The sequence below is a fragment of the Falco naumanni genome, chromosome W (assembly GCF_017639655.2).
Source record: "Falco naumanni isolate bFalNau1 chromosome W, bFalNau1.pat, whole genome shotgun sequence".
Lineage (NCBI taxonomy): Eukaryota > Metazoa > Chordata > Aves > Falconiformes > Falconidae > Falco > Falco naumanni.
The window spans coordinates 19,293,286-19,306,920 of NC_054079.1; the positions used below are offsets into that span (position 1 = coordinate 19,293,286).

Here is a 13,635-nt window from a genome sequence, read left to right on the forward strand (position 1 = left end):
GCCTAAAGACTAGCCTCAGCAGGGTCATTGTGGAATGTCACTCTGGAGCTCTATTTTTAAATGGCAACAATAGCACGGTTCATGGTCTTGAACCCATATAATCAATGGCTGTTCTCCACTTGGAAAGAGATCGTAGTTGTGTTGGCTGATACTAAGGAGGGATGGGGTGAGAAGGCTGCTAGTCCTGGCTGTTTTCTTCTGGATGTTATGGAATAAGTCTGGCTTCTAGTGCTATTAGAAGTGATACTTGGATTTCACTGATTTGAAGTAGCCCCCTTAATGTTCAACTTGAATATTAACAATAATTTGTCCATCCAAGTTGTCGGCTTATCCTGTGCTTGTGCATTTAGTTGTTCACTTTGGGTCGCAGAGTGATATGATTATGCTTGGGCTCTTCAACCAGGGACCATATTTTGCCTGCAAGGGGCAATTCAGTAACAGTCTGGCAATAAACAAAAGCTATGAAAAGCCATGCTGCTTAATGGTAATGTCCATGGAGACCACAGCTAGGCTGGCTGCTGTAGGTATGTGCTGCCTGCCTTAGCCAGAGAGCTTCCTGATGGCAGTTGTAGGCGTGATGCTAAGTGGTAGATCGGGTAAGGGTAGTGAGTAACCATCCCAAAGCATGGCGTTGCCTGTTCCCAGGCCTCATGGGTGTGCAGTGATATGTCACATAGGGATATCTTCAGCAATATTTGGCACATTTGCCATACTTGATCTTGCCTGCTGTCTGAGTAGGTAATGCCACATAGCTCTGTGCAATGGCAGAGGCATGGAGGAAGGCTCTAGTGTGCTTGGCCCAAAAAGACCTGTTGTTGTGATGCTACCAGACCTCTCTATCTGTCTTAGGCTTGGATTCCCAAAGACCATCTCGGGTGTCTCCCTCTTCATCTCTCTTCCTATACTGGACTGACTATATTTTGGGACATGACTGAGGGCTAATATAAGGTCACCATGTGTGACCTGATTAGAGCTCCTGGTGTCTCAGCCTTGTTCTATTTCATCTTCCCCTCTGCAGCTATCAGCTTTGAGCATGTGGGTGGCTTTCACCTGTTTCCAAGAGAACACTGAAATATTTTTGACCTGCCTGCTTCTAAAATGGCTAGTTTCTGCTATTAAAACAAAAGTAGGCTTGCTGGTGATGCTAGGGAGATCCTGTGAGTTAATTTCAGCAGATCCAGCAAAGCTCTGGATGGAGGTTAGTGGATAGAAAAACTCTTGATGTTGGAAGGCTGCATCAATTCTGTATCTTTAACTCTTGTATGCACCAATTTATTTGTCATTTCCTAGCTGTCTTATACCCCCCAGCTATGAGCTAATGCATGCTGAACAAGTAAGCTTTGGGCTTTTTTTTTCCCCTTCTCATTAAGTACAGAGCAGTGAGTTCTGTACTCTAGAAAGAAGAATAGATACAGTATGCTTCCTAGAACAAACTATGAATAGTGATTTTGGGTTTTTTGCGTTGTAATCTAAACTGTTTTAGTAAGTTAAGATGAGGTTTAAAGTATATTATTGACATGCTTCTGAGTTCTGTTGAGCTTGTCACCTGAAGTGCAATTACCCAGGCTATACCACAATGCTGAGCTAAAAACACGTGGGCAGAAAGCCAAATGCTACACTTAGCAAGCACTTTAAATAGGAAACTACAGCACAACTGATTTGCAGGTACCTTTCCTTTTATAAGGAAAGCTACCAGAGGCTGCTTTGCCTTAATTATGAATGCATTGATAAATGCTGTTGTATAGTATTTACCTGCTAAAATAACATTTGGTCACAGCTTAATGTGATTGTTATGTATAGTCTGCCTGAAACCTCAAACTCTAAAGTGTCTTCCTCCTTTAGTTTTGTTATCATACCTATTAATACAAAGTTAAAAAGACTACATAAGGCTTTCTCCAGTGGTGCTGTGTCAACCATGACAAAACATCAAGGTTCACAGTACTAAACAGTTGAGATAATTTTATAGTGTTTGTCTGTATTGCAGCAATGGCATATTTCATATTTGACCAGTCTCAAGCACAGTAGTGGTCTGGTAGTGACAGTATGATATTTAACACTAGTTGTGAATTGACCAAGTTTGAGTAGTTTTTTGTAGCCTGTGCTTAATCCTGTGTTGCCATGGTTAGACTGCTACCAGTATCTGCGCTAACAGATGCAAAGCTAGTACAGTTGCAGCTGTAAATCTGTGTGTAAGTCACAGCAGCAAGGGCCATGTAGACATAAACTTGGAAAGCTGCTCTTGAATGGCTTTGAATGCTGATAGTACAAAGATGCTGGTAGCTTGGTTAAATTCTACCACCAAAACTTGGCTTAACTGTTTCTGTTGGCTTATCCCATATTTTGCAAGACGTAAACTCTGATTAAAGCTCTTGTGATTGAAGTTGTGATGCCTTCTTTTTTGGGGCTCTAACATAGATGGATTGGAGGAAGGGGAGTGCTATGCAGGGTCTTATTTCCCTACTTTTATTGTTATGAAGCTCCTAGAAACTGTATTGTATCTTCTGAGGACTTTGCTCCTTGCTGAATTGGCCACCAGGTTTCATGGCTGCCACAGTAGGAGTCTGACAGCTTAAGCCTTGCTTAGTTAAAGCATACATATAGCTATGGGGATTATCCAATTATTTGTGGAAGTTCTGTGATCTTTTTAAAGACATGTATATGGGCATACATTGCATAAGAGTAAGGCCTAGCTGAGCTTGGTAAGTATTATAACAAATATTGAGCCACTCTGCTTTTCTTGGTAACAGAAAGCAAAATAGGAGACTTCAGTGAATTGAGAGTGACATCATGAGCATGCATAAAACTAGTTTGGATGTATACACCTGTGATCGCATCTTCCCTTTCATAGCTTAAATTCCAGGGCACTAAGGCAATCGGACTTCTTCCAGCCTTACAGGAAACCTCACTTCTGAGGGTATAATTCAAACAAATCTGTTCCTATGAAAGGAACAGGAGATTCTTAGGACAGAAGATCTCAAAGGCTTTCTTTTCTGCAATTTCAGTAGCTAAATTTCAAAATACCCGATTCTGGCAGCTGGTTTCCTAGAAGTCATGGTGAACAGAAGGGAAGCCCAAGATAGATAAGCTGAGGTGCTGGTATAGATGAAGTGGTGGTCTTGGCAACTGCAGTCACTTAAATATCTAGGAAAATAAATAGCAAATGTTAAGATTGAGAAATGGTGATGGGCTGACAGAAGAACCTGGAGCAATGAGCAGCTTGAGGCTTATCCAAGGAATTGATTTGACTACAGTAGGAAGCTGCTGTTTTCAGTGGTGGGATCCTTGAGTGATGCAACCTTGATGGTTCTCATCTTGTAATGATAGTGTGTCTGGTTGCCCTCTTCTTGCATGAAGTAAGATCCTTGGAGAAATGCTGACCTCCCAGAGTATGTTCATTCTCAGAAGAGTGGCAGATGAATGTGGTGTGAATTCAGGTACTACTGGAGTGTTTAATTTTGCAGCCCCGTTGTTCAATGTAGTTGTACAAATATTGCAGAAATTCAGAAACCTTATGTATATGCATGCCTTTGTATAATAAATATTGGGCTGCTTGTTGAAACGGTGTGCAAGTTAGGAGTGATCCCCCTTGCACCCGGCGCCGCAATAAATATACCTGCTTTATAACTCTTCTCGAGTTGTAGAGTTCGATTCCGCACATCACAGGTACCCAGGATATCAATCCTGTGCACACATAACTGGAAGTTTTCCACACGTGCTGCTAGAGATGCCAGTAATGTAGCATGATACTTTGAATAAGCAGCCTCAAATATTCCTGCCACTGCTCCAGTAAAACTCTATTTTTGTAAATAAAAGAATTGGAAAACTACTTTTTTCTGAAGTGTATGCAAACAGTTTCTAGAACAGTTGCACTAATGTTAAGAGTTTTACTGGTTCAGGTACCAGCATCCTCAGCTATACCTGCAGTAGGGCTATTTAAAGTGTCAGATTTTCCTCTAAAGCAGAGACCTAAGAGGAGGTGTATGATCTGAAGTAAAATTTAGGTGCAGTATTGCCTATCTTTGGCTCCTTCAGCAACTATTAGACACTATAGGGAGACTTAAGTTTCACACATCTGAAGTTATTCTTCTTATTTTGCCCAAATGGGGAAGTCAGTGTTTTTATACAGATACAAATAAGAACAGTCATCTTTCTGCCCAGAAAAGTCATACAGACTAGCTTCACTATATAACACAGTGAAGGTTGAATTGGAGGCAGAATCTAGTAATACTTCAGCATGGGAATTCCCAGGGAAGTACAGAAACATCAGTATGATGGGAAACTGAAATAGCTTTAGCACTCAGCTCCTGTGGTCAAAGCTGTTGGGCTGGCAGCTTGCTGTATGCAAGAGGACCAAATAGTTCTGTTTGGGTCTTGTATAGCTGCTGGTAATTGCCTTATCTGTGATGAGGTGGCAGACAAATACAAAAACTGAGTGAAAATGGGCAGGTTATAAAAAATATTTGGATGGCTCAGGATGCCACTGTTTCCAACTCAATCTCTTTTTCTGGATGCTACATCTCCTGCAATTGTTGCAATGATGGTGTTTTTCTGCAGTGTCATGTGAAGTCAAACTGACAATAAAAGTAATGGAAGTGAACCTGGCAGTTGTTAGCCTAATGTAGGTGAGTGTTCCTGTAATCTGCCCCTCTGCCTGAGCTCTGAGGGCACTGACCTGCAGTTTTGGGAAAAAAATTGTCAAAGCAACACAGATGTGTCTTGGGTTTATATGAAGGAGCTCAGAAGTCTGGCCCCATCTAGAAATTATTTTGCTTTGCCATTATCAGTCTGGTACATATAGCTGAGGCAGGAAAAACCTCTCTGTTGAACCATGGGCACTGCAGTACTGACCTGTGCACAGCTGGAAATGGGCACCTGCTGGCCCTGTGCTGGTGGGGCCATGCTTGGTTGTGTAATCAGGGAGGGGAACTGCTTCAAGAGTACAGGTGGCCTCTGGCCATGGGAAAATTCTTATTCAGCTTCCAGCCTGTCTCCAGCAAGCTCTTAACAGGAGTGTTAACAGCTGCTGCGTTTGAAGCTTTGCCCTATCCAAATAGAAGAAAAGTAACAAACCTGAAGTGCAGGCACTAATAAGGATGCCAGGGAGCAAGGCAGTAAAATGGGAAACAAAGTGACTGTGCTGGTAGCAATAGTCTTAAAATGTGTTGTGGTGTAACTTGGAGGCTTAAGTTCTTGTGTGGTAACCGTAACTGCCTATAAAGGGCTGAATCTTTTGCCAGGTTGGTCTATTGAGTGTAACATCAGGGGAGTTTATTCTTTTTCTAGGGACTATAAGCATGACTAGTTAGAAATTGGGGAAGGAGGGAATGAGTTGATGACTTGTCTCTACCTTCCTGCCCATTGAGTGTGTTCAATGGTGCCAAAGAGCCATGGTAAGCAGGCAGCTAAAATCAGGACACTGAAATAGGATTATTACTGTTCAGTTTAGGTTCAGCTGGAGAAGTCAAGCACATGGTGAATGCAGTAATGGTTGGGTACTTGTAGATGGGGAACTGAGCTGCATCTTTAGTCCTCCTAAACTAACTCGTTTGGCTGTAACTGAGCTAACAACAAGCTGCCCTAAAACTCTGTCACTCTCTAGTACTTAGCAGTACCTGGCTGAACTTACTAGAAATAAGCTTAGATAGCTGATTTGCCTTACATAAGTGAAATTGTAGGGGCAAAACCTTTCTTTGAGCTACTGCTTTATTTAAAAATAATATATTTATTGCTTAACTTGATCTTTTTGTCTTGACATGTTTAGAATTGGGCTTTTAGTGGGGAAAAAAAATACCCATAATCCTGGCTGTTGCTGCATCTTTTGGTTGCCTAGAAACTATACCTGTGTAGAAAACACATAGCTACAAGATTCCTCAGCAGAACCTAGCTCAACCCTGAGTTTTGTTGTCTCTTGCTTTTTTTTTTTAATTTCAGTCCTTGGGCTGTTTTATGTCTTAAATTTTGCAAAACTGCACGTAAGCACAGGAATGGGCTTTCTTGAGAAAACTCCAGTGGTCCAGAGGAGTCTGTAGCTACATGATACAAGTGCTTGAGCTGAAGTCAATCTGCTCTGCCTTGGGTAAATCCCTGCTCTGCTCCTAGTGCAAGGTGGCATGTTGTAGAGCCAGGCGCTTCCTTGCTGCAGCAGCCGCTCTTCTGCAATGGTGTGGTGACAAGAGGCATTTGCTGTTCTTGGAGCAATGCCATTTGTGTAACTGACCTTAAACTGTGGGCTAGGATTAAGTAGATGATGAGTTTTTGGTTGTGTGTGTGCTGTGGCAAATGACTGAGTCCTCACCTCACAGTACTTATGTAACAACCCCACATACAGTTGGTATTATGAGGGTGTGTGCAGAATGTAAAGCCACATGAGATGCTGAATTTATTTCATAAAGGTGAACAGAAAACCTTCTTTTCCTGGCTACCTGGCACTCTGGCCTCAAAATTTGGGTTACAAGGCAAAAGCATATGCCAATCTAAGTAAAACTGTAGCCAGGTACTACTCACTGGATTACTGATCCATTTTGTTTGCCTGCTTATGTTTTTGGGAATAAAACTTCTCATAGCTTGTTTTGTTGAACAAGGTCAGTGCCCCATATCAAAGTTGCATGGTTAAATGCTTAAGAGGAAGGGGGTGACCCAGGATTCTGCTCTTGCTGTATGTGACCTGCTTTTGGAATATCTTATTGCATTCTCAGTTGCACATGAGCCTGGCTGTGGTGTGGGTGCCAGGAGATGTTTCTCTGGAGGTGCCACACCATATTGCTGGGACTTTCTTGGTGGGTTGAGCAGTGCCAAGGGTATTTGTTCCACAGTACAGAAACCAGTGTGTGAGTTGCCCTTTCAGAGGGGGAAGCATTTTTGGCACTTTATCAGTCTAGGTTCAGCCCTCTTTCCTACTGGCTGGCTTTTCTGACTGCCATGAATGGCAGCGCAGAGAAGTTAATATCCAGAGCTGGGATCTCTGTAGTCTTTCCACAACTGACTCAGCTCAAAGTCTTGCCCCACAGCTGGCTTCTGACTGCTGGAAGGTAATATTTGCTATTATTGCCCATCGATAATAAATCAGTACAACTTGATGAATCAGTCACAGATAGTATTCAGACTTGGAAACGCTTGTGGTGGCAAGAAATGTAGTATTAGGACCACAAGTAGATGGACCAGTTTAACTCTTACACAAGAAAGGCAAAAAAAATCTTTGGATCTCAATTGAGCAAGTATTTAACAATTTTTTTTCTTGCACAGAAAGAATAATTAAGTCATTGCACTGGCAAATGTAAAACAGGCCTTTTCACCTTAGCAAATGTTTTTAGCATGCATTTGAACCTAGCAAGACAGCAACATCTTGAGTTCTAGCTTTTCAAATATAGTTTACCCTGTTAAACATAAGTTGTTGAATAATACCACTTGAATTAGGACTTGGTAAATGTCTTTTGCTTTGTTTTCTGAGCATTACCACTCTAGGTAAGGCCTGGTGTTTAGACTTCTCTTGCGCAGTGTTTTGCTCATAAGAAACAGTAGAGTTATACTATGGGCCCACATGGGCAGATTGTTTTGCCGATTGACTGGATACTAAGCAAAAGTGAACTCCAAATCAAATATAAGGATAAATGCAGCTCATTATATTAAAATACAATAAAGGAAAAATAGCACGCAATATGATAAAAGGGAACAGTACTAGTTATTATGCACAATAGGATAAAAGAGCAATAAGAGCGAAGCATCAGACCATTACTGCAAAGCATTACAGAGACTGAGAAAAGAAGACATCACCCATTACCACCTTAACATCACCCAGGCCCACCCTTTTTTCTGGGAAGCCCCATTGCAGCCGGTGCCAGGAGTCTCTCGGTAACTGGGAAAATTCCTACGCAGTGCGTTCACCCGTAGATGAGGCTTCTGGCCCAGTCCCGGAGCTTGCCTGCCTTAATACTCAGTGAAAAACAAAAACAAACTTTTAAGTTTAGGCTAAGTGCAGGCGTGTACTATCTCATGGTCTGTAAGGTTCACACATGCCAGGGATGTTGGCCAGATGCCTGAGCATGGTGGAGTTACTGTCATGACACAGCTGCACACGATATTTGTCTGGATGTTCCTGCTCATATCTTGTTTGGGGGGGGGCGTGCTCAAGACAAACACCACCTGCTCATTGAAGTTGTTCTTGAGCTCCCTGTCCAAGTTAAGCGATCCCTAATTAAAGGCAAAGGCTTTTTCATAAGCAACAATCAATTTAATAAATTTCCACCACAGGCACTGATATATAAAGTGAACTATTTAATGGAGTTAATAGAAATTTTTTCCATGTTTTCACTGCAGTTGTTGCTTGTTGATTTTTTTTGTTCTGTTTCATAACTAAAATACTTTACTTTTTTCCAGGCTCACATTAAATTTCCTATTGACTATCCATATTCACCACCTACCTTCAGATTCCTGACCAAAATGTGGCACCCCAACATCTATGAGGTAAGGTGTTCCTGAATTTTTCTCAGGCATGTGAGGTTTTCTATGTCTTCAAACTTCTAGATGTATTGAAGGTACTAAATGTCTCTAGCCATAACTAAAGTGGTTATCTGTTTCTGTTTTTAAATGTCAGCTTCATGGTTGCAGAGTTAAATCTAAATGTTGTAGGAAATGCTGTTCCTGTAGGCAGGGATAGAGTCTTTCTTGTACCTTCAAGTGTAGCAGGCAGCCCCAGTGTGGTGGTTTGACCCTGGCTGAATGCCAGGTACACACCAAAGCTGCTTTATCACTCCCCTCCTCAGCGGGGGGGGGGGGGGGGGGGGGGGGGGGGGGGGGGGGGGGGGGAGGGAGGGGGGAGAATATAACAAAAGACTTGTGGGTCAAGATAAGGACAGGGAGATCACTTGGCAATTACAGTCATGGGCTTGGGGAAATTAGTTTATTACCATTCAAATCAGGAAAAAAAACACTTCTCCCTCACCCTTCCCTTCTTTCTGGGTTTAACTTAATTCCTGATTTCTCTACCTCTTCCCCCTGAGCAGTGCAAGGGGAACAGGGAATGGGGGTTACAGTCAGTTCATCACATGTTGTCTCTGCTGCTCCTTCTTCCTCACACTCTTCCCCTGTTCCAGCATGGGGTCCCTCCCACAGGGGACAGTTCTCCATGAACTTCTCCAACATGGTTCCTTCCCATGGGCTGCAGGTCTTCATGAACTCCTCCAGCATGGGTCCCTCTCATGGGGTCCCTCGTCTTGCCAACAAACTGCTATTAGCATGGGCTCCAGAGTGGGGTCCTCCACAGGCTGCAGGTGGATATCTGCTCCACCGTTGACCCTCCATGGGCTGCAGGGGGACAGCCTGCCTCACCATGGTCTTCACCATGGGCTGCTGGAGAATCTCTGCTCTGGCACCTGGAACACCTCCTCCCCCTCCTTCACTGACCCTGGTGTCAGCAGAGTTATTTCTTTCACATAGTCTCACTCCTCTCTCCCACTGGCGCAGATTTTTTTTTCTTCCCTTCTTAATATGCTGTCACAGGCACTACCACCATCACTGATCACTGTTGCTATCTGTAGCTGTGATCACTGGCTTGGGCTCAAAGGCATGGATGCTATTGCTGTGAGCAGTGCTACTTTATTTTGGCTTCTGTGTGTTGATCAGTGTTGGAGTCTTTGGGATGTAGCTGAGACCAGGTGCATTAGGAACTGGCAACCTGTGGTCTTGAAAAGAACTGATCTGCAGCTTCTCTCTTGTTCCTATCATCAACCTGTACCTTGGATCAGGGTGAAAGGGGACAGCATGAGGGCTGCCCATCAGCTGAGGCTGTGCCACCTGAAGGTGTGGGGCTACCTCTGGGAACTTATAAGTCATCTCAGCAGCTGGCTGCAAGAGGCAGCAAGCTAGCAGGGCCTGGAGAGGCTACATCTGCTGGCCATCCTCAGGCCCTGTCTGCACCTTCACCCCATTCTGCAGTAAGGCACTGGGACCCCATGAACTCCTGGAGTTAACTTCAGTGGAGAGTATCAGCTGTGGTGAATACTGCTACAGCACTCTTGCAAAGTAATTGTCAGTACTGTTGCTGATGGAAAACTGGTTTTACAGGCCTTTTGAAGTGTTTATAAATGGTAGGTATTTTGGAACTTTAAATCTATATTCGGGCAATAACACTGGTGAGTAAAACACAACCACATAATCCTCAATCTGTATGGTTTCCACACACTGCCAAAATATTCTCTTCCTCTTGCATGCTGGAGAAGGGATTTTCAGTGAAAACTTCAGATGGAATCTCCTGCTTTTTCACCTGATATTTCAAACAGCTGTGTCCTGGGAGAGCAGTGCAAGCCTGCCCTGTGCCATCTGTTCAACCCCTAGGAGAAGCATTGTTTTGATAAATGAGCTAGTAGAGTGCTAAACTCTTCAACTCAAAATTCCTGTAGCTAACTCAGCCACCACTGGGAACAATATTTATTTTTTAAATTCTACTTTGGGTTTCTTGTGATTAGAACTAATTTCTGTCACTGACAGTGCTTGCTATCTGGAGACTAATTTAGTTTTATATGACTTAATTTCTGGTTTTGCTTGCTTTGCTACATTTTTTTAAACCTTTTGACTTGAGATTGTTTTGTACCAATTTGCAGACTAATCCTGTTTAGCAAGGGAGACTTTTGAACATATAAATACAGTAGACCCAGGAAAAATTGAGAAATGTTTCCAGTTCTTGCACATATTTTTACTGATACTTGGGGCGTCCATATCAACAAAGTTAAACTGCTCAGATCATAGTCAGTGTTGGAATTGAATCATCAGACCTCTGCCTCAAGTCAGGTTATTCTCAACTTTTGTTTGTCTTGCAGAATGGAGATGTATGTATTTCAATTCTTCACCCACCTGTAGATGACCCACAAAGTGGAGAGCTGCCATCTGAGAGGTGGAACCCTACCCAAAATGTCAGGTAACTGAGTCTGATGTACAGTAGTGACCTCAAAGGCCTGTTGTCTCTCACCAAGACTAAGGCCTGTGTTGGAAAAGGTTTGGAAGACTTTGGGTGCTTTAGGTATTGAATTGGGTGGGAATCGGACTTATCAAGCTGTCTGAAGTGCTATGTCCTCATGCTGGGTTAACAATGTGGAGACTTCTGTCCTGTTCATAGTTTGCTTTAAGAGCATGAAACCCTATCTCAAATGTTCTAGTCTTTCCCAGTCCATGTTATCCTACACTTAGTTTTTTCAAACTTCTCTAAGATACCACTAGTGGAAAAGAACGTTTTTGGGTATTTGGGTCCAGTAGGAGTAACTTTATGCATAATCCTACCTACTGTTTGCTTTCCAGTATTTTTGTCTCCTGTCCTGTAGCATGCTATCGTGAGCAGTTAGCCAGGTAGTTTTCTTCCTGCCAAAAAAAAGGATCACACAGTACCAGAGGCATTCAAGGCTAACCTGTCTCTTTTTTGGAAACACCAGCTGAAATTCATTACAAGACTGCCAATAAAGAAATGATGAAACTAGTATCAAGTAGCAGCTCACTAACCTGTGTAGCTTGAGTAGTAAGTGATGTAGTGGAAAAACCTTGAAGGTATTTCCTGTTCTATTATACAGATAAAGTTAAAGTAATTGTCTCTAGATTTTTAGTGTATCATATGCTTTCTTTTGGAGTGATTTATTAGATGTTGATTTCCCAACTTGAAATCCGTTATTTATTGGTAAATCCACCAGGGATCTCAGCACACCTGAGGGAGTGCAGTGATTTGAAAAGGGTTGCCTGATAGGTTGACTCAGCTTTCATCTAACTCTGCTTCATGAAATTAATTTGAAAAGAACCTTTGCCAAAGCAAAGATCTAGCAGTGGGGATTTATTGGATTCTTGACCCTTGGAATATGATTGTAACATGTACACTCTGCAAAGTGCTGAAGTAGAGCTAATGTGGCAGGAGACTAATTTGTGATTGCTACAATTCCTATAACTACTGATGTTCCTCCTGGCACATGCTACTTCAAGGTTAAAAAGGCTCAAGAGAAATGGTGCATCCTAGCTGTGTAAAGTCATGAAGAGTTGGACCTTTAGAGCTTGAGGTAAACATTATCCAATCCATCTGTACCAAGTACAAGTGAGTATGAAGCAACCTCTCAAAGTTCCAGTTCGGATTTTTAAAAAATAAAAAAGTATACACTGTTTTAAGTTATGTATTGCTAATTATATTCACCTGTTCCTCTGCTCACATGGCTATTAAACTTTTCATACATCGGATATGGTTAGGGCTAGATGACAAGCCTCAAGTCATAGTTAGGAAACAGCTTTTGGCATTACTTATAATTACTCCACATGTGTGTATAATATATACAACCCTAAAGATTAGCACCATGAGAAGTTTCATGCCAGTTCTCAGATTTCTGCTCTCCCTTACCATGGTGTGGTTTTTGGTGCCTGTTCTTGGAGTGTGTTGGGCTTAAGGGTGATACTTGAGGAGAAAACATTCCTCAGCTGTATTAGCAAGTAGAAATAAAAATTGTCCTTTACTGTTAGCCTGTTTCCAGCATAACCTGTTGGGTTAAGTGCCAATAGAACTGCATCCTGCTGGGGTCCCATCTGGCTCTGCAAAGCTCCAGAGTATCAGAGAGAAGGCAGCAGGGCTGAAGGTGTGGGAGCGGAGTGTGCTTGTAATGAGCTGCCTGTGTAACCTATGGTTTCTCTTCAATTTCTGGATTTTGTAAATCCTGCTAAGTATTGACTGGCTGAAGTGTCTGGAGGGGTGTGTGTCATTCTTCAACTTTGAGAGCACCTATGCTTCTACCTCTAATGGTGTCAAGTATGCTCATTAATTTTTTTTAAACATAATCAACATGGGCTTTCCCATCACTCAGAGCTAGATGAGGCAGACATAAGCAAATGTGGTAAACATCCAGCAAGATGTGAAGGAATGCAGCTGTGATCTGTGTGGCAGAGAATACTTGTGTCCCATCAAGCTGAGGAAGTGGTGGCAGGGCTTAGGGATTGAGGCTCTCTTAAGTTGCCAGTCTCCATATCTCCCATGGCATCACTCTGTTCTGAGGTGCACAGACCAGAACTAAGCACAGTATGAAAGATGTTGGTACATCTGTATCTTGTGAAGATGGGTGATGCCCTGTCTTACTATTGCTTTGTTTCCTGAGGATGCCTGTTTTTGCTGGCTTTTTTAGCTGCTTTAGTGCATTGAGCTGGCTGCAGAAACTGTCCGGATCTAACATTACTGTCAGTACAGCCTAAGCCAAAACCTCTTACTTTATATCGGAGAGTAAAAATGTGCTAGGACAAATCTTTAAGTACCTCTAAAGGTGACTCTGAGAAACTACAGTGTTAGGTAGTAGCTGGAATTAAAAAAAAAAATAAAATCCTTTTCAACAAGGTATATAACAGGATGTGCTGATTGTGAGCCCTAGCTGCTCTACACAATGTCTGTTTTGTTTAAATTCATCTATGTCTGAGCCTTCTGTTGATATGTGGAGAAAAAAGGTACTTAACAGGTCTGATTCCTTGAACCTCTACTGTTGCCTCTCCTCTGCTGATAAAGGGATGTAGAGGGACTCACTCTGAAGACAGCATGGTAAACACTTAGTGGCATGGCAGCTGATGAACACACTGTTCCCCAGAATGGGGTTGGGGATTTAAGAAAGCAGAAGGTGGGCTTGAAATCCCTGCTCTTCA

General features: G+C 42.5%; 1 protein-coding gene across 1 annotated transcript in view; it reads left to right on the plus strand.

Annotated features, from left to right (window-relative positions):
- LOC121080618 (ubiquitin-conjugating enzyme E2 R2-like) overlaps positions 1-13,635 on the plus strand; it is a 36,150-nt gene that overhangs the window by 16,186 nt on the left and 6,329 nt on the right. The window contains exons 2-3 of the mRNA XM_040578768.1: positions 8,374-8,460; positions 10,812-10,909. Of these exons, the coding sequence (XP_040434702.1) occupies positions 8,374-8,460; positions 10,812-10,909 (185 nt within the window). The remainder of the gene's footprint in view (positions 1-8,373; positions 8,461-10,811; positions 10,910-13,635) is intronic.